The sequence below is a fragment of the Linepithema humile genome, chromosome 4 (genome assembly GCF_040581485.1).
Source record: "Linepithema humile isolate Giens D197 chromosome 4, Lhum_UNIL_v1.0, whole genome shotgun sequence".
In the NCBI taxonomy this organism is placed as follows: domain Eukaryota; kingdom Metazoa; phylum Arthropoda; class Insecta; order Hymenoptera; family Formicidae; genus Linepithema; species Linepithema humile.
In genome coordinates, this window is record NC_090131.1 from 31,049,886 (window position 1) to 31,076,446 (window position 26,561).

The window sequence follows — 26,561 nt, forward strand, 5'->3', positions numbered from 1 at the left end:
TCTTTTACTAAAATTTAATTTTCCTCTGCTCTGTGTTCTTATTTGCCTGTACTAACGGTATCTCGCAATTGAAAAAAACATCAGGGAATCTTCTTCCTCATTAATCAGCATTTGTTTCATCTCAAATATTTTTATATTCTCGCTAATAGGGCTGTATCTCTTTAGGCATTTTCACAAATGTATTAAGACACATATTTCCATCACACGCACGCACGCACGCGCGCGCACACACACACACACACACACACACACACACACACACACACACACACACACACACACACACTGAACAAATGGCATATTCTCATGGAGGTACTTCGTGTTTTATTGTCTCAAGGTCCAAGGGAGAAAGGTAGAGTTCGTTAGGGGCTGGTATATGTTTGCGATTCAGTCTGCACTAGGGTGACGCACTAGGTATTTGCACACATATAATTATTCAGATTTCAAGTAGATAATGGAATTTGGAACTGGAATGTTACTTGTAACGAACGCGCAACTTTACTCTGTAGGTTATTTGCGCATTCAATTCACAAAGTTAGAATACGAATTAAATCCTAAAAATCATCAAACATAATATGAGTATTAGGACTATTTGCACTTTGACTTACCATTTAACGTTGCAACGATTTGAGCATCAAGAGCACTACCGTTAAATCGGATTGCAAACAAAATGTGAGGTACGATATGTAAATCAACGAAATATAGCCATTGCTATGTAACGTATTTATCGCATTACGAATGTACATATATAGTGCATATTGCATTTTACACGTTAATCATAAGTTACCTCTTGATATGTGTATATGATTTTTCTGCGACGAGAGGCTTTCTGAGAAAAGAGATTCTACCGTGGAACAAGTTTCGCAGAGCTCTTTTTGAAAGGGTGCCGAGTATAATAAATTTACCGAGCGAGTTATTTAGAGCGATCGATGTAGAAAGTGCCGACGTGCTAGTTCCCCGCGACGCGGAAGATATGTCTTGCAGCTCTTTCGCCTGTACGCTCTGAAAAATGGGAGTCTTCGCAGCAATTGTCACTGTTTGCTCTACGCGCGACTGTTTTCATTTTGATGCTAGCAGATTGTCTCCGTGCGCGAAATTGCCGACTATTGTTTCGCGATCAGATTCTACAAATAAACATTTATTAATTACAAAATGCAAGTATGAAAAGTACAAATTATGTAAAATTCACAAATTTTATAATTATACAATTATTGAAATATTTATAAGTATGGAAATTGCAATAATGAATATTTATAAATGTGGATCAATTAAATGGCATTTTATAATATTATCCAGTATTTTCCATAAGATGGATGCGGATTACATTGTCGCCTCGATACATCTACGAAATACGATAGATCACGACAGGTCGCGAAAGATTGAAAAATATGTAACAATCAAATTTTCGTACAACAATGCTGAAATCTGTATTCCATTCTCTTTCGTAATATCAATTCGTGGCATCATGTTGTATATCTCTACACATGAAAATTAATCAATAAGCAAAGCGTAAGTAATTCGGCGTTTTTGTTAATCTATGCGATGATACCAGAATATTCAACAATGTAACAATAGCATTCGCTTAATTATGGACGAAGCACTGTGAGTAAAGTATAATACTTTAAACATTGCACTCACACACACACACACACACACATGTATATCATATTATATGAATAGGTATTTATAGATTTTATTAATATATGTTTATGCTGCAATCTCGTTAATTACGTTTATATTTTCATCATTAGATTACACGCTCGGGATAATTAAGTGATTTGCGCTTTGTATGACGTCAGTTTGATTAGCGCCGCAGAATGGTAGGGTAAGAAGGCAAGCATCAATTTGCTTATATAAGGTCGGTCGCATCTGCATGTAAACTCGCTAGCAACTCCGGATCTTCCAATGCACAGAGTCGCTACGTCAGAGAGACCGAGTGGGTCGCGCATTATCGTATAAAGGAGAAAGCCAATTGTGCTCAGCTAGATCTCCATTCTATAATTAAAACTCATTTCTATCGTAAGCGGAGCTCTTTCAAATTATTACTTTGCGCTGCAGCGGAAAGTTTAATAACTCTTTTAATATTTTGCTTTATTTGAAAGCGCCTGGCACTATTCAAAATAAATATATTTGCGGCGTATGTAAATTGGAATATTTACACACCGCACTCAATTAACATGCGTAGTTAATAAATAATTTCCGTAAATCCGCTTTCCCGCGCTAACACATGCGCCAACGACGCGTTTTATATTTCGTTACATCGAGTATTATATCGAGTTGTACGCGCGTTCGACAATCCTATATTTCTCCTCTCCGAGTTGAATGCAAACAAACCGGCCTCTATTTTTTCACGGAGAAATAATTTTTCCTTTCGCTTAGCTGTGCTTTCCCCCCCCCCCCCCCCTTCCTTCCTTGCGTCGCTCAATAGCATCGATTAATCGTACAGACTTGTCGCGCGCACGAGTTTGCAACTAATGCGGTAAACACTAGAAACAAAATTCATCGCTCTTGGCGCGATCGTTAGCGACTCGTCCATTTCGCACCGTTTATCGAGTCGCAGCAACAGCGCCTATATTTATCCGTCCGAATGTACATGTTTCTGATAAAAAGATCAATTTTATTTGGTATTCCGTGTACTTTGCACACTTCAAAATCTAATCCTCGGTTTCGCGCTTATTTATGCAAATTGAAAAGAATCACGCGTCAACACGACAAACGAGAGCGCAGTTTCGATGTGACGGAAGGGAGAAGAAGAGCCGCGCTTCCCCCGAGAAACGCGAATTCTCCGAGCCAATTTTTCCTACGGATCGAAAGTATGCCGGCCTTTCGTCGTTCGCGCGAACAAAAATCTCCCGATTCCACCGACATGAACACGACGGAAGAACGTAAGCTCCTCGGGATTCTTTTTGAATTTCGTGCTACAACGCCGTGCCCGCAGATAGATTTTAATGGGCTTGGTACGCCAGACACGTAGTCACTTTGCGCCGGTGGTATCCTGGGCGGGCCGCGCGTGTAACACATCCCGTGTATGCCCGTGGGTGTACCCACGTGTGATGTACAGGCGCACGTATACAAACACTTAGCCGGCACTTGGCCGAACACGCTGGTACCGGTCGCCGACGCGACCCATGATCAATCCATGGACGTTGCGGGCTAGAGAAGGCTGCATTGCAATTCACTGAATATATGAAGAAAAGACGTTCAATTTTTCAATTAAACTTTCGCCGATAAAACCTTGCGAAATAATTCCTCTTTTTGCGTCGAATATAAAATAGTGTCCATTATCCTTCACCGAGCGTAGAACACACATTCACAAATTCACTGAGGCGTGCAAATGTGGAATGTCGCCATGATTCACAATGTTCGGGTTCTCTTGCGGAAACGGCGCGGCAAATCTTTCTGCATTAGCTGTTTTCTTGCAGGATTAATCTCACAATTCAATCTTTCTTCTTCATCCTCGTCACCATTTTCCGACGTTAATCTTATTATATAGGTTATTTTTCGCAAGGATAACGCGAATTTTCAAAATTATTACTCACTCTAATATTAAGAGTAAGCTTTGTTGCATCGATCTTTATTTTAGGCATAAACTATAAGAGAATGACCTTTGCGTTCCAATTTTTTGAATTTTAAAGCAGCAAATTTGATAAGAGCTTCTTTTCGGTATAATTAATTCTTTCGCAGAAAGCTAATATTAATATTCTCGGTTTTGTTCGATAACAAAATCTGTTGGAGAGCTAGTTTCAGTAGTAGTAGTAGTATGAACGCGCGCGTGTGTGTATTTACTAATTATATAAAGTACATATTTATAAAATTAATTATTTAGCATTTCATCGACATTTATCCCAAGTTTACGTTGTTATAATTACAATTCAAATGTTTCCATCTGAAATTAATTTCACATCGTTGGACCGTTCGTCGAGCGACCTACTATCGCAGACAAACAACAATCGAATAAACTTGAACGCGGCTGAGATTTTTGTGTTTTTCAGGCTGAACCCGCTTGTGCGAAAGTGTCAATATTTGTTTACGTCGTTACGGCTGATCAAACTTGCACACGTTGCTGCTCCGTAATTTTCATCCGGGCGCGACGAAAATTCAGGCTGCGATTTCGCATCATTGTTATTCCCACGCGGATGCAATTGAATTTCGTAAATTAATTGCGTAATGACGCTTGCGATTCATTATCAATCTGTCCGCCTCGGTGCAAATTAAGGCAATTGGAGCGATTGAGCCCGGTTGCGATGCGTTTGTTTGCGCTAGTGCATATGGCTTGTGGACCCAGACAATGCAGTGGTTGAAACAGGATATATACTGTTTCGTGTAACGCTCTCGTGTTTGAACTTGCAATATTTCGGCAGCCCACCATACTTTGCAGATAACGTCCGCGTGAGCGTATTACGTGGATAATGCATTACCAAAATTCGTTTTGAAATTCGGATCAGCCGAATTGCAATGCTTATATTCAATGGAAGGACCGTCAAAACATTATACACTTTGCTAGTTGTGTACCCCCCCGTGCTGCACAATTCTATTGAAATATTCATACACTTTCAATCATTTTCATGGAATTCAAATATAACATTTCTCATTCCAAAATTGCGTACAACTGTACTTTGGTACAATATAAGCACTTTGAAACTCAATTTCATGATGTGCGCAAAATGTAGAGAAGCCTCGTCGGTTTAATAGAAAGTACAAAAGGAGTAACGGAGGAAGCTTAAATCGATCTATATGTATAATAGAAAATAATGCTCGTAGAGAATATAATTCTTGCGACGCTCTCCCACACAATTCTCTCCTATTTATATATTACATTGCTGAAATAATAGCAGCTGTGTACTTAATATCTCATAATGAAATAGTAAGGGGAAATTCGAAAGCATACATATTGCATTTCTCGCAGGAGATGCGTGTAGAAGTGAGGCAAATTTAGCGCTTGATGGATGACCGAAGTGGCCTCTTGCTACAAATGTTTGATAATCTTTTCGAAACCAACAATAAGAATGATAGCCTGCGCGCGGTTATCTATTTCAGATAAATGATTTTAATGCTTCAAAGAAGCAGCTTACATAAATCTCATTTTAATCTTTAGCCGAAATGCATCGCGTACAAGCATTTCGCGTACAAGCTCTTCTCCCTTTCCTAGTTTCATAAAGTTCCTTATCGTCACGGATATTCATCGTTACGGCAAAACTCATAATGACACACGAAGTTGTTTACGAGGCCGTGAAATAGATAGATATTCCGAGTCAAAGTTTCGTACCGTCAACCTGCTTTCCGTAAGGCAAGATTTACGTTAACTCTCGACACTCTGAAAAACTTTACGAGTTTAAGTACTTTTCGTATCAGATGTCTCTAAGGTACGAGGAACCGGAAAATACGCATGGCAAGGTGGGACTGCATCAGAGAGAGAGAGAGAGAGAGAGAGAGAGAGATCGCTTAGTGAGCGAGTTTCTATTCCGATGGGATTGCCGAAAATATTATCGAGAATTTTATCGGATTATAAACAAACTCACTCAAATGCCGCAAGAAACACAAGTATTCTCATGGAGTAATAATAAAATAATAATTGAAAATTTTGCATCATTAAAGTTATCGATCGCAGACATTTTTCTTCAAGACATCCGTGAATGCAACGAATAGTGAAATATGCATTAACCCCGATGCCCTCTAATTGCCGGAAGATATAAAATGGATCCTGACAACGGAATATCGAGTTGGAGTCGATATCTCGGTGCGGGTCCGACGCTCTCCGAGTAATTAGCCTGGCGCCGCCGGTAGGAAAACTTGAAAATAGTCTAGACTAAATTTCCCACTTTATAATCAATACCGCACAAATAGCCCAAGGACTTTTCGACTTGTTCCACATTTTCTCTCTTTCTCTCTCTCTCTCTCTCTCTCTCTCTCTCTCTCTCTCTATCTCTATCTCGAGTATCGCAATTATGGCACATTTTATCAGTGACGATAAGCGCTCGGACTTGTTAGAATTTTGACTATAACTTTCCTAGTTCCGGGAAATGTCCTGAGGGAGATATCATTATTCTCCTATTATAAGTTTGCGCATCGTGAGTGGTTATTGGCATTTCTCTCCCTACATTCTGTTGTTAGAGTAACTTTGAAATCCATTTTTCTTCGATTTCAGATCATGCAAACAAAGATGTAATAGCGCTTGTAAAATAACATAGTATGTTATTGCATATAGAAACTTGTTCCTCTCAAACTCATCGTGTTAAACTTGAGGTAATTATCCAAGGAAAACAGTAATATCCTTGTTAATCTCTGAAGTGCGCGAGAAGCGGTATTTTTAGCAACCGCGAAGGAGACGCCTTCGCAATTTTCTCATTAATTGGCGGATTTGGGCGAGATTGAAGCTGTGAGCGGAGAAGCGTAATAAATGAATTAGCCTGCAGTGATATAACTACCGTCTCATCAATTTTAATGCGCTGCAATATTTTTTAGAAAAGCGCTTTTAAACGTATTAAAAAAATATTTGAAAAGGAGGAAATAATAAACTATATGACCAAAAATATCGACAAATTCAAATTTTGCAAATTTTTAGAAGCCATTGGAGCAAATTCTTTGATAGAATTTCTTTTGAAAATATACTATATATATATTTTTAGTTTTTTCAACATATAAATAGATCTGCCGATCGTGACATTGTAAAAAGCTCTATTGACATATTAACATCTTTATACGATTCAAAGTGTTCTTTGTTGCACCATCACGTTGAAAACAAATGGCTTTTTTTCAGTTTTGTCCTATTTTATCCTCTGATCTGAGTCAATGCGTTATACAGCGGAGCTTAACGTTTGAAAATCCGAAAGTTTTACGTACTAGCGTATATAGTGACAGTAGTAGCGTTTTCACTCTTTTCTAAACCTTTTGTTTTGATTAAAATTGCGCAGTATTCCAGAATTTTAACTTTGCATATTTTAATCACTTTATGATTTTTATCACTATATATTTAACATGCATATAATTATATGTGTTAAAAAATATAAAAAATATAAGACTAATAGTTAAAAAAAGAAATGTTAAAAAGTGCTTGAGTGGAAATGCAGAGAAAAGAAATATGCCTTTTGCCGATAGCATCATTTTTCCCGCTTATACGCCAACGACGTGTTTGCTGGATGATGGATCGAACAGAATGGATTCGTGACGTTTCCCTGGTAGTGGAGATGATGCAGGTATATTTTTCTTATGACATGTCAGAAGCTTATATATACATATATATATATATATATATATATATATATATATATATATATATATATATTGCGTATTTAATTGCAAATTCTGATAAACAAACTATAAATATTTAGTCCAAAATTCAATATTCATTAAATTTACAACATATCTAATTAGCGCGCGACACAATTCTCTTACAAAGTGTTGAAAGTTTAAGATGTAAAAAACAAATAATACGTACTCGTTAAACTCATTAAATCTTCTTTAATCTTCTTAAAAGTAGAAACTGTTTTCAGTTTTCGTAATACAAGTGACTTGCTTTGTATTTTTACATAAAAGCATATTTTTCTTTTTATATAATTGTCATTTTGCATATAAAAGTTGTATTAAAATAAGATCATCGTAAAATAAATACTTTGCGAGATATTTCTTATCTTCAGTCGAAAGATATCAGAATACAATATCTCAGATATGAAACATTTCGTAAAGTGTTCACTTTTCGATGATCTTGCTTTAATACTTTAACGTGCAAATGACTAAAAAATTGACTTATGTAGGAAAAATTGTACGAATCCATTCTAACGTGCAAGCAATTTTGTGCTATCAAAACCAAAAATAATTAAATATTTTTTACAGTATGATGATGAGTACTATATTTTTCTCAACACTCTCGATATAAACACTGCCTAGATAATAGATTGTTAACGACCAATTTTCTTATCTATTGTTTAATATTCATATAATTTTGTCGATTATTATTTACTATTAAGTAAATATTTTATTGAAATGTTCGGTAATATGTTGCGAGAGAATAATTTACAGTTTACATCAAGAACGATGATAAGATTATTGTTGTAAAATAGAACGTGTATGTTTCGACACGTCAGGCGAGAAATCTTGTTTTTTTTGTTATGGGAAATATTATTTTTCACATACGCGTAAAGTTGTAAAAACATAAAGAGGATTTCACTGTGCAAAAAATAAAGTGATGCGATTCCAAATTGTGAAGGGAACTCTCCCCATGGCAGAATTATGTCACTGTTATTCGTGGCATTCGTAAGCCGACTGCATACACGTGAGTAAAATAAAAAGTTGGCGAAACAGCATGTTTAAAGCATGTGTCGGGCAGTTATATTCGTGAAACGCTTACTAACGAACCGTCAGTTTAAAATCTACAAAATTTCTAGACCGGTTGTACGGCCTGAAAATTTGCGACTTTAATTCCGTAAAACCACAAATAGGTCGCTATCGCAAACAAGAATCTTGTTAACAATTTGTCATTAAACTACGAAACTGGCCTCTATTCCTTGAAAATATACGTATACGTATACACATATGAATTATATGTTGATTAACGGCATTCGAAAATGGGTACGATATTCGTAGCGATTCCTTCATAACTTAAAAATAATTTTCCAATCGAGCTGCCGGGCGACTTAGAAGTGAACGCGAAAGACGTTTCATAAAACAAGATCTAAAATTTCTCGGTAAACGCAGCAGCTCGATAAGTGTAGATTGAGCGAACTCTCCCGAGTCAAACGAGTTTTCCATTCTAGACGGAGAAACGAAAAGGTTTTCGTTAAAATGCCGTCAGTCTTAATCCAATTTATTTCCTATCCTAAACTCTCCAAGAGTGTGCAACGGCTTCGATTCGCCGGAAACATCGGTTTTGAAAATTGATACAAGATTTAATACATTTCGTTTTCGATTAAAAGTTTGATCGGAGATTTTTATACGCTATTAGTTTAATATTGCATCTGCGTGTGTACGTTTTCTATGTAAGTGTTACCGACTTAAACCTTATTACAGGTGTTTAGAAATTATGCGTAAAAAGACTCACGTCTGTCGATGAAACGAAAAGTGCCGGAAAAGCCAGTGGCATTAGACGATGGACCCTCGGTATGAAACTCTAGAATCAGTGTCGATCCCGAGCTATAAAGGACTTGCGGGATGTCACGGAGTTCTCCGCAAAGCACACCGGACCAAGGAGTGTACTCGGAAACGCCTCTGTTTTCTAAGTGTAAAAATAGCTTCAAGAAATCTCCTCTGGAACAGCTAAAACAAAAAGTTAAAAAAGGTTAAATATACTATTATATGCAATAATGTGTAGCGATAAATGAAATGTAAGCCACGAAATGTCAGACACGGTTGAATTTTAATCGCTTACATATAAATTTATTTTGCCGCACCACGTCAAGCATATATAATTGAAGGTTTTGCGAAATATCCGCTACTAGACCGATACATCCGTTAATACGCTCAAGTTCTTCGCAGTTTGTAATATAATATGCACAGAGTAACTAATTGACTAATTACACTCGGTGTTGAAATGGAACAGGTGTTTGCAAGTCCTACTGCACACAGATTACCGCAGTTCACGTGCTTAGAGAAACGTCTGTGATCCTGTGACTTAAAGCGAATACAATGCCGAAATTAGCGCGGCTTATGGCAAAGCCGAGAAGTTCATACTAGCGGTTAGCGCTCGCAAAAACAATTTGCTGCTCGCATTAATTTGGGAATTTGGAGCAATCTCATACGCCAACCGGAGCTGCTTTCCCCGATGCGGTATTGGCTTATCGATCTATGATCTATGATTAATGTCAGAATTACTTCAATCCTTCAAGGTTTCACGTATCCGCGATGTGCGCAAAATTAAACCTGTTATTCGACGCGAAATCATGACATCCAGAAATTATTAACAGGTGAGCGACGAATGCGTTAATTACACTGCGTCGCAAGTTCGGTCGAAATTTACCGGGGTCTTAATGATCCCGTTACGCAACCTATTTATCACGGTCGCCAGGACAGCTTCTAATTAATCGGTCGCGCTCCCTGCGCGATATTCCATTTGTCGCGAATGAGCCACGGCGATATTCGCCCATCTGCGATAGAAGGTATTAATTTTACGCGATGGCGTACGTTTCTTCTCCGGTACCCCGGAGTACGAGTTTTTCCTACTCGAGTGTATTCCTCGGGGGCGCAATATGTAAAAAATTTTGCAAACGAATACTTTATCAGTACGCGATTCGTCATCGTTAGTGACGTGGAAGATGTCTCTGGCTAGGTCTGTGGTAACACCACTGCGAACAAACCGCAAGTGACCGTGTATCGACCGTGAGAAGCCGTCGCCATCCTGGATATTAATTTTGCATCTTAATTTCCCAAACGTATTTCCGTTGACACGTACAATCTTACAGTTCCCGCACGACACGCTGATGTTTACGGCAGTTAACATTTGACGTCGTTAACCGAAGCGGGATAGAGACGCGGTCCTTCGTACATGACGCGTCTACTGTATTAGTTAATGAGATAGGAATAGACGGGTTACGGATGCAATGGCGATATCGTACTTGGTCCTCGACGGGCCCCTAGTGGCTAAGCTCGCGGAAACCACTGGTCGAAAATCAGGCGAATAGCGAGAGTGAAATTACATATCCTTCTAACGAGTGTGTGCTGGAGTGATGGGCGCGTGCAGATTGAAGTGTGTGTGAAAATATCCAAGTAAACGATACTATATTAATCATGTATATTGTATTTACAATTGACATTCTTCACACAATAAATACTTTCTATCCAGTAAAATTGATCAATTTACACGAGTCGACTTCTCGAATAGCAGTTTTTAATTGAATCTCATATTTCAGATCATTTTAAATACAAGTAGTTAGGAAATGCAATATGGATTTACAATCGAAAATTAAAGTAGAGACTCTTCGCCTTTGTCATTCAATCGTAAATATAGCATCTTAAGACCGCATTTAAAACAATCTAAAATATAGATTGAATTATATATAAACGCCATTTCACATAAGTCAATTTGTATCGATTTGTTTTATCAAAGCATTCGATGTGGCGACCATTTAGATTGGAAACTGCGGCAAGACAACATTTTAATTGACCAATGTTAACGTTACGCAGCCTGAAATTCGGAAAAGAAGTAGCTCCGTAAATCATGATAGAGAATGGAACAACGACAAGAGCGATTTAGCAAGTAAAGCAGGAAAGAGAGTAAGACTGGAGAGGGCAGAGACAAGTTGGCGCACTAAAATCGAAAAGTGACATCAGAGGTTGGAAAGGCAGGACGTCTGAAGCTCAAATCAAGATTTACGCGAGAGTTTGCCCGAGGCTCGTACCGCACGCACTAGTATACATCATAATGCCACGTCGCTTCACACGTTTCCGAGGCAGAAACATCAACGCAGTTGTTTCGCAGTACCGAAAGATCCACTCGTCAAACGCGTAGCGGTAAGAAAAGCTGAAACCGCACGTAGAGCCGTGTGACCCAAGACGAAAAGGTTGCCACTGCCACTTGAACGTCTGCGTTGCTTTGCACCGTTTTGCGCCAGTTCTCGCGGCATGACTTTTCCGCACTGGTTGCACATCTCGGGCCGGCTGACTGCACTGGCTGCTGCAATTTATTACTCAGTTCGGGAAACGAGTTTCTCACTTTTCGCGCGATGCTCGACGATATTTTCTAAGGTTTAGGTGGGAGGATGCGATGGGAAATCATGAACGACCGACCGGTGGTCGATCTCTGGAACTCGACAGAAAAAATAAATCGAACCGCTGATGAATCTGTCAGACCCTTTGGCCACGTCGGACGGGTACGAGTTTTATGAGAAAAGCGGGTGACGTGAAATATGGCCGACTCCCTTCTTCCCCCTTTTTTTTATCATACGTCAAAAAGTCGAAACGCGGTGAAAATTTTATTACGATCGAAACCTAGTTGGTACACGATGTGATCGCATGCGTGATATTAATGGAGAATGCATCTCACATTAATATTAGAATATGCAACGAGCTTTGGGTTACCTTTTTCCTACTCCTTCATTCATACGTCAAAATGTCGAAATGCGGTAAAGCGAAAGAAACGCTTTTAGGATTAATGGTTGCATCACGGTTTTCACATAATTTCACCAGATGGATAGATACATCCTACATCAACTATTTTGTCAGTGTTCGCTGCTGCAAATATACACACATAAATCAACAAACGCGAAATAACACGCACACACACATAAAAGTTGTATAAGAAAACTTTGCAAACTATAACTTTTCTGTTATACGTAAACGTACTGTGTTATGACAAGCTATCGATTACTAAAAGAGTTTGAACGGAAACAAATTTCCAAAACAAGACTTGTAAAATATTGCAATGCACCGTGAATTATATAATTTATTAATATATATATATATATATATATATATATATATATATATATATATATATGTATTCTGTTAAATACAGAGCGATCTGTTTGATTAGCGCGCAAACGATGAGGAATGTAGCTTTATCGTTGCTCAGGTAGTATGACTGTAGTTGGCGTTCGATATTGGCAATTACACCAAATATAGCAACAGTCGTGCGTTGCGCGTTCTTGAAAGTAAAGAGCTGCTACGAGAGATAGAGAAAAGAGAGGATAAAAGAAGAATGAGAAAAAGATAGAGATAAAGAAAAAGGGAGAAAAAGGAAAAAAAAAGCAATACTGATTGTATATATCTTATATTTGTCATTCTATTAAAAAATAAAAAAAAATAATAATAATTAAAATTAAAAAAAAAATTAAAAATAAAAAAAATAATAAAAATTAATAAATACATTGTACCAAACCAACAAAGTGACAAGATTCGAAGTAACGATTCGCATCATTTCTAGGATGGAACTGTTGAAGCGTCACTCGTACTCTCTGAGTAAGGATATAAAGTCAGGGATAGCTCATGATAGGAGCAGGAAGCCTGATTAGCGTGCGACGGTTCAAAAAGTTTTCTATGCGAGTCCGTAGAAGTCATCAGAGTGAGCAGAGAAAGTCCAACTTCACGAAGAGTCCTTCTATGCGATTGGCGCAATGCCAGACGTCGATATACCGCACGTATACAGGTATAAAGTACGATTTTGGAATATTAAACGAAATATTCAAGCAATTAGTCAAAATATCAACGCGCAGCGCAGAAAACAATTTGATGGAGAAAAGAATGTTTGTAATAGTTCTCGATCGTAACATTAACAATCAATATAAAATGATTAAAAAATATATAATAGTGTAGAATTTCATTATTTAATTATTTGAATCATGTATGAATTTATCTGCCCTCAATTCTCAAATATTTTTCCAATATAAAATGTACATTTTTGTTCCTGACTCCATTCTTCCAGAAGAGATAGAAAGTCAAAGTTAAAGAATCATTCTGCGTTGCGATTTCAGTAACTTGACAGATCTAAAGTTAATGTACCATTAGGAGCTGACATTTTGCTGATTTCCGAAATCGTGGTATTGACGTTCCAAAGGTTTTCTCGCAAGCATATACACTATGCAACCGTGCCTTAGCTCTCCCACGCGCTCGTCCAATCACGCCACGTGATTTAATTCGAAATGCATATACCGTAGCGAGGTTACGTATACATTACATGCAAGAGAGTTGCTCTGAATCTCGCCCACGGCTTCATACGTTTATCCTTATCCCGGCAACGATAAACTAATCGGTTTCGCAAATACGTATAACTTATCTTCCCTTTAGTTTCCTCGACCGATCAATTCAACCTATTAATATATCAAAAATAGAGATCGAGAGATAGTTTCGATTTGACGTAAAATAAAAAAATACTGCCAATTAAATATGAAGATTTAATCAAATTTCGTATAATCGCGCAGATTCCAAAAACTTAAAGAACTGAAAATTAAATATTTAATCCGATTGATCATCAACTCTATATGCATTTTTTTTACATCGTCTTACTCATATTTTTTCAAAAGATTTCGTAAATTTCTTCTTATTTATAAATTTTTTTTATACAAAATGTTACGCAACAGCATCGTGCTGTTATAACTTTGTTCGCGCGTAATACTCATCGGATCTTTCGGGGCGTTATTTCCGCGCAATTCCGGCTTGTAATTTCCGCAGCACGCTTATGCGCAAATACGTCGTGTTTTGCGATGACTTGAAAATTTTCAGAAAATCTCATCCTCGTAAGATTGGGCTTAATATTCACTTAAAGAATGCACATACTGAGTATAAGCAATAGACACATTACCGATCATATTTTTTGATCTTTCAAAAAATAGTACATAGAGCTTTTTGTGCTGATGCATTGCAATTATCGCATGCTGCCGTTTACGCTAATTAAATCCGTAGAGAGATTTATCCCCCCCCCCCCTTTCTCTCCCTCTCTCTCTGTCGTACGATATCCGAGCGACAAAACACGTATGTTATATTATTGACTCCAGCACCTAGAGTAAGCGTGCTGGTAAACTCTCCAAATATACAACTCCGTATATAACTCCGTTCTTTGCGATGTGCATTCTTCTTTCAAGCAATTCATTATGCAAACACTTTAGTATTTGTAAGCTTTACTAAAACGCTTGTAACTTCATGCGTAAAAATAATCAGTTGCGTTCAATTTCGAGGAACTACATAAATACCATTTTTTTAATACTTGCTAATAATCCTACATAAAATAGGTATCATCGTGTTGTATAAGATTAAAACGCTTGGTGTTACGTACCGCAATTGTCCTCTTTTTTTATAATATTATTCTGTAAATTTTCATTAATAGTAATAATTTAGGCATCTATTTTTGTGAATATTTCCTTCCTTTAAATTTGTCGAAAAAAGTGAAAACATAAAAGTGAACAGACGATCCGGTCAGTCTTTGTATTGTTCCCAGATAGGACTTGTGGTAGTTCGGGCCTGAATCAGAAAATGTAGTTGCACTGAAACGGCTTTACACCAAATGGCTCGTACCGAGGACGAGCTCGTAAAAGACGTCTGGCCAATGCTACTTTGGTAGCGTGATACGCGCGTTCCATTAAAAGACTACGAGTATCACACGTGTATTTGTATGTGTACCAGCGTGTAAGAGCAACGAATTCTTTTTCACTCGTTCATCTACGTAGTTCAACGCTTACATAGTGAGAATAGCGAGAATACATTACTCGCTCTTCAAATCGTATTTCTACAAAATAGAAAGCTAAATAGCGATAAATAACGTTCTCTATAAAACAATGAAAAAAAAAAAAGTTTTTTTACTATTACTATAATTATAAAAATATCAGTTGGTGTAATAATCGTATATTTTCTTTTATGCTATCCGCCTCCATCTTATGGATAAAAATATCACAATATAATATATAATAAAACTCGAAACACAATGGCAATGAATTATAAAATAAGTGTGTGTACACACACTTATTTCGATGAAAATTTAATTGGCTCCTAAAAGCCGTTAAAGAATACTAAGCTTTCACTTGACGATAATTTTACTTCCCGACTTCGGACCGCTGATTTCTCTTCCGATTTAGACTATCGACTTTCTTCGTTCAATAAAGTACTCACATTCCTCTTTCTATGTCTTATTCCCTCTTCCGTTTCGGTTCCATGATATCTTACTGAGCTTATAAAAGCTTTTATCGGCTTAGTGGGTTTCTCACACCGGACGCTTCAAAAGAATTCCGATGCCAGCCGATATGACCGATGAGTCGACAAATTTTTCATGCGTTTTACTTAAAGAAGATATTACTGTCATTTGCAGTTTTGAGAAAAATACGTCACTTTTGTATATCGCGTATGTAAAAAAATTTTCTGAAAATACGATTGTACTGATATAATATTTTATCGAAACTTGTATCGCGTACAATGTGTACGACTATTTCTTGTCTGACGAGGGATTGAGCATAACTACTAGCTCGATGATATTCCTTCTCTTCTTCCTCTTCTATATATCTTCCCTCTCTCTCTCTTTAGCGCGAACATAGTATAGCTATTGATGCAAATCTCCTATTCTCTGTGCGTAGAGCATCAATGATCATTTACATGCTCGCGTTACACACCTCCCATTACCGTAACCGGTAATTTCGTTAAACACAGATTGTAACTGGGAGCGATGCCATTAATATCCCGCAGTGGTATCACGTATCATCATTATGATCCACAATATAAGTTGAGTAATATTTTTCACATTATCTATTCATTATTTAAATGGCAAAACATGCTTGATAGAAAATATTAGAAACTAATCATTGTAATTGAGGAAAATCATTTAATTAAGGAAAATAGCATCGTAGTTGTATAGTACATAGAAATTTATTTCAGTAGTTACTGTCGTATCATGATTTTGAGACGTGTATCATGACAAACAGCCAAATAGGATATTCCTCTGTTGTTTATAAAGCGTAAAGTAAAGCTCTGCAGTAAAGTCCTGTATTGTTTTCTCGGTGCAATGGCGTCCATCACTCAATCTGTAATGGTTTAGCCGAGACATACAAGCCTACCGCTCGCCAATGCGTCGCAATTGTACTCACCATCGTGCGACAATGGAGATTTAGGAATGCGAGCTCAGCTAAACAATGGAGCTTTATGAGAACCTAAATCCACTACAATGGACGACGGTCGAGGCGTGCGTATGCCGATCGATATTTTAAGGTGTCATCGTTGGCTTCGCGCCATTCAACCATTCCCTTGTCTCATACGAGATGAGCGGAAATGCTATCTTAATCCTAAAGCACCCATTTAAGCATCAATGTTGACTCAATGCGAACAGCTTGCACTACTAGCAAAGAATATATATGTTCGCGTATCAAAGGGTGGTATTCTGTAATTGCCATATCTGTTTACAATGCGAGTTTCGAGGTATCGTTGATATAATGATGAATTTTTGTATTATATATGTTTTTGTCGATTTAATTTGTGTGCTTATTACTCATTTCGCAAATTAATTAATTATAAATCCAATTAAAAACAGTTATTAGTAGTATAAATATATATTTCCAACGACTATATGTTCACTCATATATAATGTCATTATTTTGTACAAGATTTATTCTCATGAAATTTCAGTTGTAAAGTATCATCTATATATTTCTGATTAAAAGACTTGTTGATGATATGCCGAGAGATGTAAGTCCCTCTCACGCTGGAAAATAAAATCGTGAAAAGCGTCGTGGAGCTTTGTAATCACTTCTGATATTACTTTCATCGATCGTATCATCGCCTGCCTTAAGCCATCTTTTGAAATCTTGATAACTGCTTTGTGAAAGAAAAGAGAGTTAAACAATTGCAGTAAATTGAAAATTTGAACAGAATTTTACAATATGTGGCGATGATTTGTTTCAGACTAATAACTTTTCACTTTATTAATGAGATATCAATAAAGGTTATTTCGTTTTGGTATTCCGATACCAATGTCTGGTCTAATTTGCATCACATTTATGCGTTTATTGCTAAGATATTATAGAGGATGAATCTTCATGCATGGAAAAATGGATGAAAATTATTACAATTTTCCGACATAAGGGCGTGCCGGTAATCAACTTGGCGTGCAGATAATGGCAGCGAATATTACATCAAGCCCTAGGTGTGCATATAATGTTGCGTCCAATCTTTCAACAAAGGCTGCAGTCGAATACGTTGCAACGGCAAAGCTTTTACATGCACGAAATTGTATCGTGACTCTCTACAATAACTTACAATGCCGGCAGAATTCTTAATTTGAGTGCGCGAATATTATTGTCGCATTCTGGATGATTCATCGTCATTACATCAAATAACGTTCGTATGTATGTATATCGTGATACAGACAACGTTGACAAATTGCTGGTTTTCTTCTTTAAAAAATCTGTTCTTTCTTAAGATTCATCTTTTCGTCCTAAATAATCTAAATCTTGTTCTACCGTGCAGGCCATTTTGTGAAGTACAATAAGCAGGAGAGAGATTTAAATAAAACTCTGATATCAACGTAGTTTAAAAAGTAAGTTTCCAAAAGTAAAAGCGATAAAACTCCTCCATCCCCTTAGAATGTGACAAACATGGTATTTTTATCTCGTATATAAATAAATAAATTAAAATAATTCAATTGACAAAGAATATTCTGCCTCATATGTCTTCGCCTAGTTACATCCTTCGGGAATAAAGGCATTTATCCTGCTGATACGACGCGACTTCTGAACAACGCACTGCCTTCCTTCGGGAATACGACCCCCCAACGATGAAAAGTAGTTGCCTCAAACAATAATTCAAAAGACAGCGAGATCCGTAAAACAGTATGATTTACTTTTCGTCATCGTCTTGTTTATGACATCATGGTCATGTTTATGACGGTCGTTGAGAAGAATGTTTTATTGTTAGACAATGCACTTATGTTTCGTTAGAATTTTATTGTTTATTCGCAAAAAAAAAAAAAAAAAAACATAATAAAGAATGTTGTGTAACGATGTTAACCCATAGCTGGGTAACGAGCAATGTGCGGTACCGCTACATTGCGGTGGTACTTTCATTCCCGGCACAATGAATGAAACGATGAAAAGTTCTTGGTAACATTTTATAAGCTTCTTCTATTGAAATAACTGAAATATAAAAAAAGTAACGTATAACGTAGAATTACGTTTAAAAATCAATATTTTATTTAGATATGATTGAAATGGAGAATACGTATAAAATAATAAAATTAATATTGAATAATTAATAATACCGCTCCATTTTGCATCAACTATTAATATTATCTAAATTTCACGTACTTATTATAATTTTCTACAAACTAATTGAATAAATAATATAATGGCTTTTCGATAGAGTGTGCGTTTTTAAATTATATGGATTTGTCGCATTACGACAGTTAATACGTGACAGTTATTAAAATATTTAGCGCACGTGCGACATTTACTGTTGCATTGTACACGTTTTCCATTATTTCATTCCCATGTGTATCCCCGCGGATTATGCCAAGTCAAGCTGGAATGTTAAAGCCAGATAATATTGCCGAGTTACCGCAGCTTCATACCATTAATCGCTATCCAAAAGGAAACCGTTTGTCCTCGACTAATACTCTCTCCTACTTTAAAATATGTTCGCGTTATATATAGATCGACAAGATTATGTTTAAAGCGGAGAAGAGTAAGGGATTAAATATTTAATTCTGAATACAAAACTCTTAATCATTTTTCTCGCGTGACTTTGCGCAAAATATAAAATTTCTAATAACGATAAAATATTTTTGCATTTAATTAAGACCCGATCGTTTAACTCGCGATATAGAACACCGTCTCAATTACTTAGCTTAAGCATCAAAATTGCAGCGCGTATTACCTTTGTTTGCCCGGAAATGTCGCATAGAACAAGAAAATACGCGAAATTCGGAGTATAATCTCGACTAGTCGTTAAGTAGACAGGAACTGAGTGGAGTAAGTTCGGAGCAACAATTTGTTCAAATCCTCCGAAATCCCGATCCGCACAGTCGACCGGCCAAGTCCTCGGCAAACACCACTAAGGGACTATCTTGGTGACAGGAGATTTGTACTCTTGTGCCACACTGGAAACACAGAGTTCAGTGCAAGAACGATTCTCGAATAATAGCGTTGCCTTTGGTATTTACCTGATTTTCAGCAATCGTTAAAATAGCGCCACTCAATGAAATGGTGTTGAGAACTTTTATGCGCTTGCGACAAATTTAACACAATTACGCGAGCATTTTTATTAATAAACTTACAGATTACTCGACTGATTTGCGCGGGAGCAACATTTGTGAAATTTTTCTGTTACGAATTCAGCGCGAGCTGAACACATTCTCACATCTCATACTAGCGCAAATCGCACACAGCCGGGCTTTACAGAAGGTGCGCTTTAATACTCTTTCTGCACTTTTCATTTGAACCATATGGCGCCGAATCCGTGATCTTTTCAATATTACGACAGTCTTGTGAGAACATCTTAAGTGACCTCAACCTCGTAGTAATAAATAATAATCTAAAACATTCTATGTTTTCCATGAGTTTGTCGTGAAGAATTCTTAACATTCGCTTAATATTCTTAAAATATGCAATCATACCTTGTATATGTTACGAATCTTTAATTTCACAAATTGTTAAAACTAGTTGCTTGTTCATTATTTTCTTCTGCCTCTTAACTAGTAAAAAATTGTAAAGATTAATAAATTATAATCTTACGTCACTTGTCAAGTTATTTGATGCATGCAATTTACGTGTAAGTAATACAGATATATATGACGAAGAGAATAATTTAGCGTACGCGCGATCTGTCAAACTGCAAAAGTTCAAGCTATAATAGAACGTTTTGCTATCGGGTGGATTGATCAAACGCACTAGGATGTTTGAATGAGCGGGATCATAGTCACCGTACTCGTTATATTCATCCACGCGTGAACGTAACAATGGAATGCTTTGTGGAATCAATGTCATTACATCGAGCGTTGTAGCTTCTCTGGCAGATCCCTCTGTGGAGAAAAGCTCATAGCTTCGTATTTCGATTCGATTTTATGATGTACTGATGACATATTCGGCTACTACTGAATGAAAAGATTGAATAATAGAAAATAAATTTTAAAAAATATCAGTGAAATAAATTCGACAGTATGACAAAAATTATTGTCCAAAATTCAATATATATATATATATATATATATATATGGATACTGTATTAAATTTAAAACAAGAAACGTAAAGACAGGAACGTTTTTCCAGAACATGAACGATCGCGTAATGTCACCGCATAAATATGAAAGGCGTAAGAACACGAGATTTAACCCTGCACTTGTGAGCGATTACTCCGGTACGTGCCGCACTTCTCTTCGCGCTACCGTGCTTATGTACCCCGTCGTCGACAACTACTACTTATCCCTTTCCACCGCGAAGCTACGTGATGACTTACTTGTACCAAGCCGTCACGAAGCAGAATGTTTCCGACCGCACTCTCTCTCTCTCTCTCTCTCTCTCTCCTAAACCTCAAGCATTTCCTTTCGATAATGTCGATTTTCGTGACGCAAAGCATCATGACGTATGAGCATCGACTGTATCTCTTGCAAAAGATAACAAAACACATAAATATCTAGTTAAATTCGATCTGAGAGTGTGTAATGATACATGGCAAATAAACTGTAAGCGCCTCCATAATAGCATCCGCCCGCGCGAGCTGATTTACCCATTGTGTATCAACCGCATCCGCGCGCGAAGATGAATCCTGCGCAATAAACTCGGACAACGGCTCGGCACCGGATATTTTTGTATACGCTCTCCTGTACAATGGGCCGTATTTTTAGCCGGCCGGTAGTGGTGGTGGCCTATATTTATTTCTGAACGACGAGAAACCCGTTTCTAGCGGCACACTGGCATTTCCTTCGCCAGGATATAAAAAATCTCACGCATTATTTTTTAATATTTCATAGCTATACACAGCGCACTTTTATCGCGAAACAACGTTTGTCCTTCGTTCTTTCGTCACATCATTTAATTACGACGGCCCGTATTTAGCCGGATAAACGTGGGTCGATTCAATGCTCGCGCGAGGCAGAGCCAGACGTTCGATGTGCTTCCATTGCGACTTTACAGCTCGCGGAAAAACTCGGACCATGCAAATGCGCAACATTTTGCGACGCGCTGCTGCAAGCAGCGGGGTCTCGCCGACGAAAACTACAGCGATAAATAAAAAGTATCTGTATGTGAGACTCGGTGTGTGCCCCGACGAAATTTTTTCCGGGATCACAGTGTTTATTGGACTTGTTTCGCGGACGTAAATAATATTGGCGTTCCGCCGGATACTAGCTGTTCTCTGTCCGCGAATTGCAGGCGTGTCATAAAGCCACTTCTGCACGCATTAAGTTTGCCATGACGTTACGTTACACATGTCTATGCGAATGCTAGTGACAATGCGCATTCCTTGCTCGAGACTCGAATGTAACTCTTCGGTCGTAACGTATAAAAATTTAATACTAATATTCCGTATATGCTAGGCGTACGTGCAACTGATGCATGCGGATGCGCGACAGTCTTATGTCGTGAGAACGTTGCGCATCCGCACTCTTATGTTTTTTAAAAAGAGGCAATTTGTGCTACTGAAAACGCCATGTATTATTCTCGGCCGTAAATAAATAAAAACATTGCTCGCGACATTTCTGCTCTTTGGATGTAGATATGCAACGTCACAGCTGCGCTCTTAAAATTCTGATTCACGCGCGTTGCATTTCACATGGCCCTCGCGACACGTCCTATCATGGCTTTTTAGGTGAAAACTATAATAATGCAGAAAATAATGTTATCTCAGTGAACCGTATGCTAACCTAGTTTTTCGTATTATATAAATTAAATGTTTCAGGGCATATTTACACGCTCGTTTCAAAATTACGCAATGCGCATTACCATATATTTCCATGCCACCGAGACGTAATCAATTGGAAAGCAAGTGACACAACGCAATATTGTACAATATTGTATTCAATGGTGCAACGATTTCAGTGCGTAACCGAGCACTTGAGTTCATCGTCATATCGTCGAGTAAGTATCCGTTGTCTGTATTAGACGTGACAGAAATTCGGAAGTCACTTCCTTTTTCATTAAATGTCGGACATCGTACGTGATTCGATATATCGGGATGTTATCAGCTTCGTCCAGACTCGTGACCCGCTTTCCTCCATTCTATCTTCCCCACTCAATCCCCCCTCTCTTCCGAGTTATTGTCTTGGAGTGGAACAAAAATTGCATCGGTGGTGGTCGGCCCCGGCCGACTCGAGCGATTCGATATGGGTCCAACTATTTCCATCGTCGATTTCAAAACGGCTCAACACCGCTCGCACTCGGCCCTGCTTGTAAAGGGAGCCCACCCACTTCCACTTGCCACTTGGCCGTATCGCGCGAAACTGCATTATACGCTTGCCAAGTTCACGGCAGACAGATTGCTTCGCGACACGACGAAATGTGCGATAAAATCTGTCGATGAAAAGAGTCAGCGATTGGCGATTACTCACGATGTGAAAGTGTAATGTTATTTACCGCTTGTATCGAATAAGTCGCAAATAAATATGATCAGTGGCCGTGATTAGAAATTTCCCCAAGATATTGTATGACAAAAACTAGATTCTATAAGAATAACCAAATTGAAATGTTTTGCGTCGTGCTAACCGAATTGACAAAATATGAGCTGGGTGAAACGGCACTTGGTGCAATAAGAAGATATTAAGAAACGAAGGAAAGGAAATTCCGCTCAAAGTATACTTAAGAGCACCGGGTTATTACGACCGCTATGTTTATAATATATATTTACTTATATATGTAGTATACGGAAAGTAAGCGCAATTTTCGCGGAGAAAATTGAGAAGTTGCTCGTCATAATTACAGGATAATTATTACTTGTTCGGGAGCTAGAGCTTCATAACTACGAGCTATCTTTCTCTTCGACGTCGTTCCGATTTTATCCCTCGACAGAATCTTTCTACGATGGGCCTAATGATGAGCTCGCAGAGCTTGTAATATTGCTGCGCAATCTAACGCACTCGCTACCGCTCCGCTTCTCGCCATTGTGCTCGGGACGTTCTATCGATCCCGCCTCGTTTTCCGCTTCTTCCTGCCTCTTGCTGCCTTCTCCCCTCCGTTTCTCATTTAGCGCGAGAGATTGCAGCGGATACGATTTCAGCTTCTTACCGACGATTACTTACGCGCGAAAGAGAATTTATGGGATAAAACGCGAGCATCCGTCCTCGGTCGCGAGCAAAATACAGGGCGACGAACGAATTTGCCGTCGCTTTCCGACAGAGAAAGAGAGAAAGAGAGAGAGGGAGGGAGGGAGAGAGAGCAGGTCGCATTGACAAACCAAGTTGCCGTGTCTGCTTCGGACAGAGGACCGGTATCCGTCGGAAAGCTTCCTGTAAGTTAAAAACTCGTCACGGGAAGTGCATGAAAGTGAAACGGAAACAGACGAAAGTAAGGAGTTGCCGTCCGTTGTGCGCAACGGCGTAAAGATAAAAATTTACGCTTGCATTTACCGCTGTTCGCGTTTACAAGCACGACAGTGCTGTCGTGTCCATTTTTCTACATCCGCAAAGAACACTCGGTGACAAGCGCTCGTAACAGCGCGATATGAACAATGCCCCTAAAATTTTCCAATTCCCTATACTTTCGATCTATATTCCGGCCCCGGCTGTTATCGCCGTCTTTTCCGGCACAGAGGTATTTTTCAATCGCGAAGAACGAGCGAGACATATCTTTTTTACGTTCTTGACGTATGCGTCCTTACTCTTGCGGGAAAGCAAAACGACTAACGTGGGCGAATAGTGATTTGATGGACGTGGAAGAGGATGAGAATGTAAAAGAGCGGCGGTGATGGCACTCTTCTGGGAAGGAAAAGAGCACAAGATTCGCAGGAAGGAGGACGAATTTGCGGTATTCGCGGCACGATTCGGCTTGCTCCTGTCATCGCATTTTATTTGTAATACAGCTATTTATGTTGCTAAAATCGGAGAAGAAAGCCTTACGGCTGCACTATGACACGCCAATAAAAATGTCAGACTCTCGGTGGTGTATTTTAATTTTCTACACGGAAGAGTATATGCGCGAGACGCGGGATTTTCATTTCGGCCGAATGTTTAGCTCCCTATCCCGATCTTCATCTCGATTCTTAGTCTTGTTCTCTCCTCAGGACCCTCGCTCATTACGCTTCGCTGGCTTTCTTTCTTTTCAGCGTTAACTCCTCGTCCGCAGTGAGGAAATGACCCCGACCTTTTCCCGAAACGAACGAACCCGATCGAACGAGGCCGACAGGAAAGACTCGTTGCGAGTATGCGAGCCATTCTTCTCGAGCTCGAATTAATCGAACGCTTTAACCCGCGCGAAATCCGTCCCGTCATCTTTACATTATTACGGCAGCACCGGCCTTTTTTTCCCGCACCGACAACGATCGCGTCTCCTTCTTATCCGCTCAAACGCCGTGACTCACCCATCCACCAGTCTTCCTATTCCCTCTCACCGCTCTAACTCTTTTTCAATGAAGAGAAGTACCTGATTTTTGTCCGATTAAAAAGTTTAATCTCCAAGTTTCGAAGTAATGAGAATACAGTGACGACGACGAGCGCACAAACTTCATCTCTCGCTTCTTATTAATAGAGTACTGAATATTTCAGCTGGTATAAAATCCATAACGCCAGGTTTTGTTTATCATTGTCGCTATAACTTTTACTTAGGACAATTATCGTTTTGTTTCAAATGAATAATTCGCAAAAATTAATGCATGTTATCACATTTGATTCTTAAATTGATCAATGAAAAAGAAATATCATTAATTTTAGAACTAAAATTTTAAATCTTAACTCGAAAATACAGAATGTCCCCCATGTATAACTGATCGAGAAGGTATAATTCTACATAGAAAAATAAACCAAAATACAAATATTGTATACAAAAATTTTATTGTATATTTTCAAATTATTTGTTCATGTAGAATCAGTATTTTTTCGATTATACTCGGTTATATCGATTCCACGAAACATACGCGTTAAATATTTGAGCTTATATTATTGCAAAATATTTCAGTTGTTGACAATAGTCTGTTTCGAATAACGATAATAAGAGATTTATCATTGATTTATTACGAACGTGCTGCATTTTCAAACAGCTTACTCAGCATTCTATTCCCACCCAGCAACCATTCTCGATCAATTTAATTTCCTTCCTCCTTTTCACAGAGCATCTCTCTTAAAGATGACAAGTGATGGGTTATTTGTTCGAGTTTACTCCGATTCAACCATCGAAAGCTAATCTAATCTAAACTAATCAGACTAAAAAGAGCTCGAGAGAAGAACAGTAATGATTATTCTATGTGCATATCAATAATTATTATAAAATTAAATATTTTAAGTTATATTTAATATAGGATCGACGATATCTTTATTTCGCACAAAATATTACGTTTCGTGAATATAGTTTATCAGTCACGATAATGTATTTTACATATTTTTCGTCTTGCGTCGATGCTGATAATAGAATTTAAATAACACGTCTGAGAGAGACATAAGAGAGAGAGATATGTATATATATATATATATATATATATATTTTTTTTTTTTTTTTGTCATTTTCATGCGATTGAGGTGAATTTATCGATAAGACTCTTATATCGAAATAAATTCTGCCATGAAACTTTATGTCTCCTAAGAAGCAGCAAGGTAGAGAACGCGGAAATACTGGCCATTTTTAAAGATATAAAGCAGTTGCCTGACAAGTAATACAAAATCTCTTTTTTAAAGTGCGCACACTCGTTTTATGTCGCGTGGCGACATTCTCTCCTAAAAGTTTCACATCAAACAAGAGTGACGTTGTTCTCACAATGATATTTCTTTTCATAGCCTTAAAACAGTCGTAAATGCTTTATTATTATTCAATATTGGTTAATAAAAGAAATCTGGCCCAACATTACGAGTGCTCAATGTTCTCAAATAAAATATGAGATAAAGCTAATGTTGGTTCTCCGTTATGTCTCTCCTCGCGACAGTATGTGAGGGTAGTATAAACGGCGATTAAGTTCTTTCAGAGAGTAAATCACTGAACTGTATATATGCGCCATGGAACGAGCCGTCAGAAGGAAAAGCTTGATGTAAAAGA

At 38.0% G+C, this 26,561-nt stretch overlaps 1 protein-coding gene across 1 annotated transcript in view; it reads right to left on the reverse strand.

Moving 5' to 3' along the window:
- Positions 1-26,561, reverse strand: part of LOC105677279 (suppressor of lurcher protein 1) — a 225,563-nt gene that overhangs the window by 143,822 nt on the left and 55,180 nt on the right. Inside the window, exon 4 of the mRNA XM_012375792.2 lies at positions 9,035-9,249. Within this exon, the coding sequence (XP_012231215.1) occupies positions 9,035-9,249 (215 nt within the window). The remainder of the gene's footprint in view (positions 1-9,034; positions 9,250-26,561) is intronic.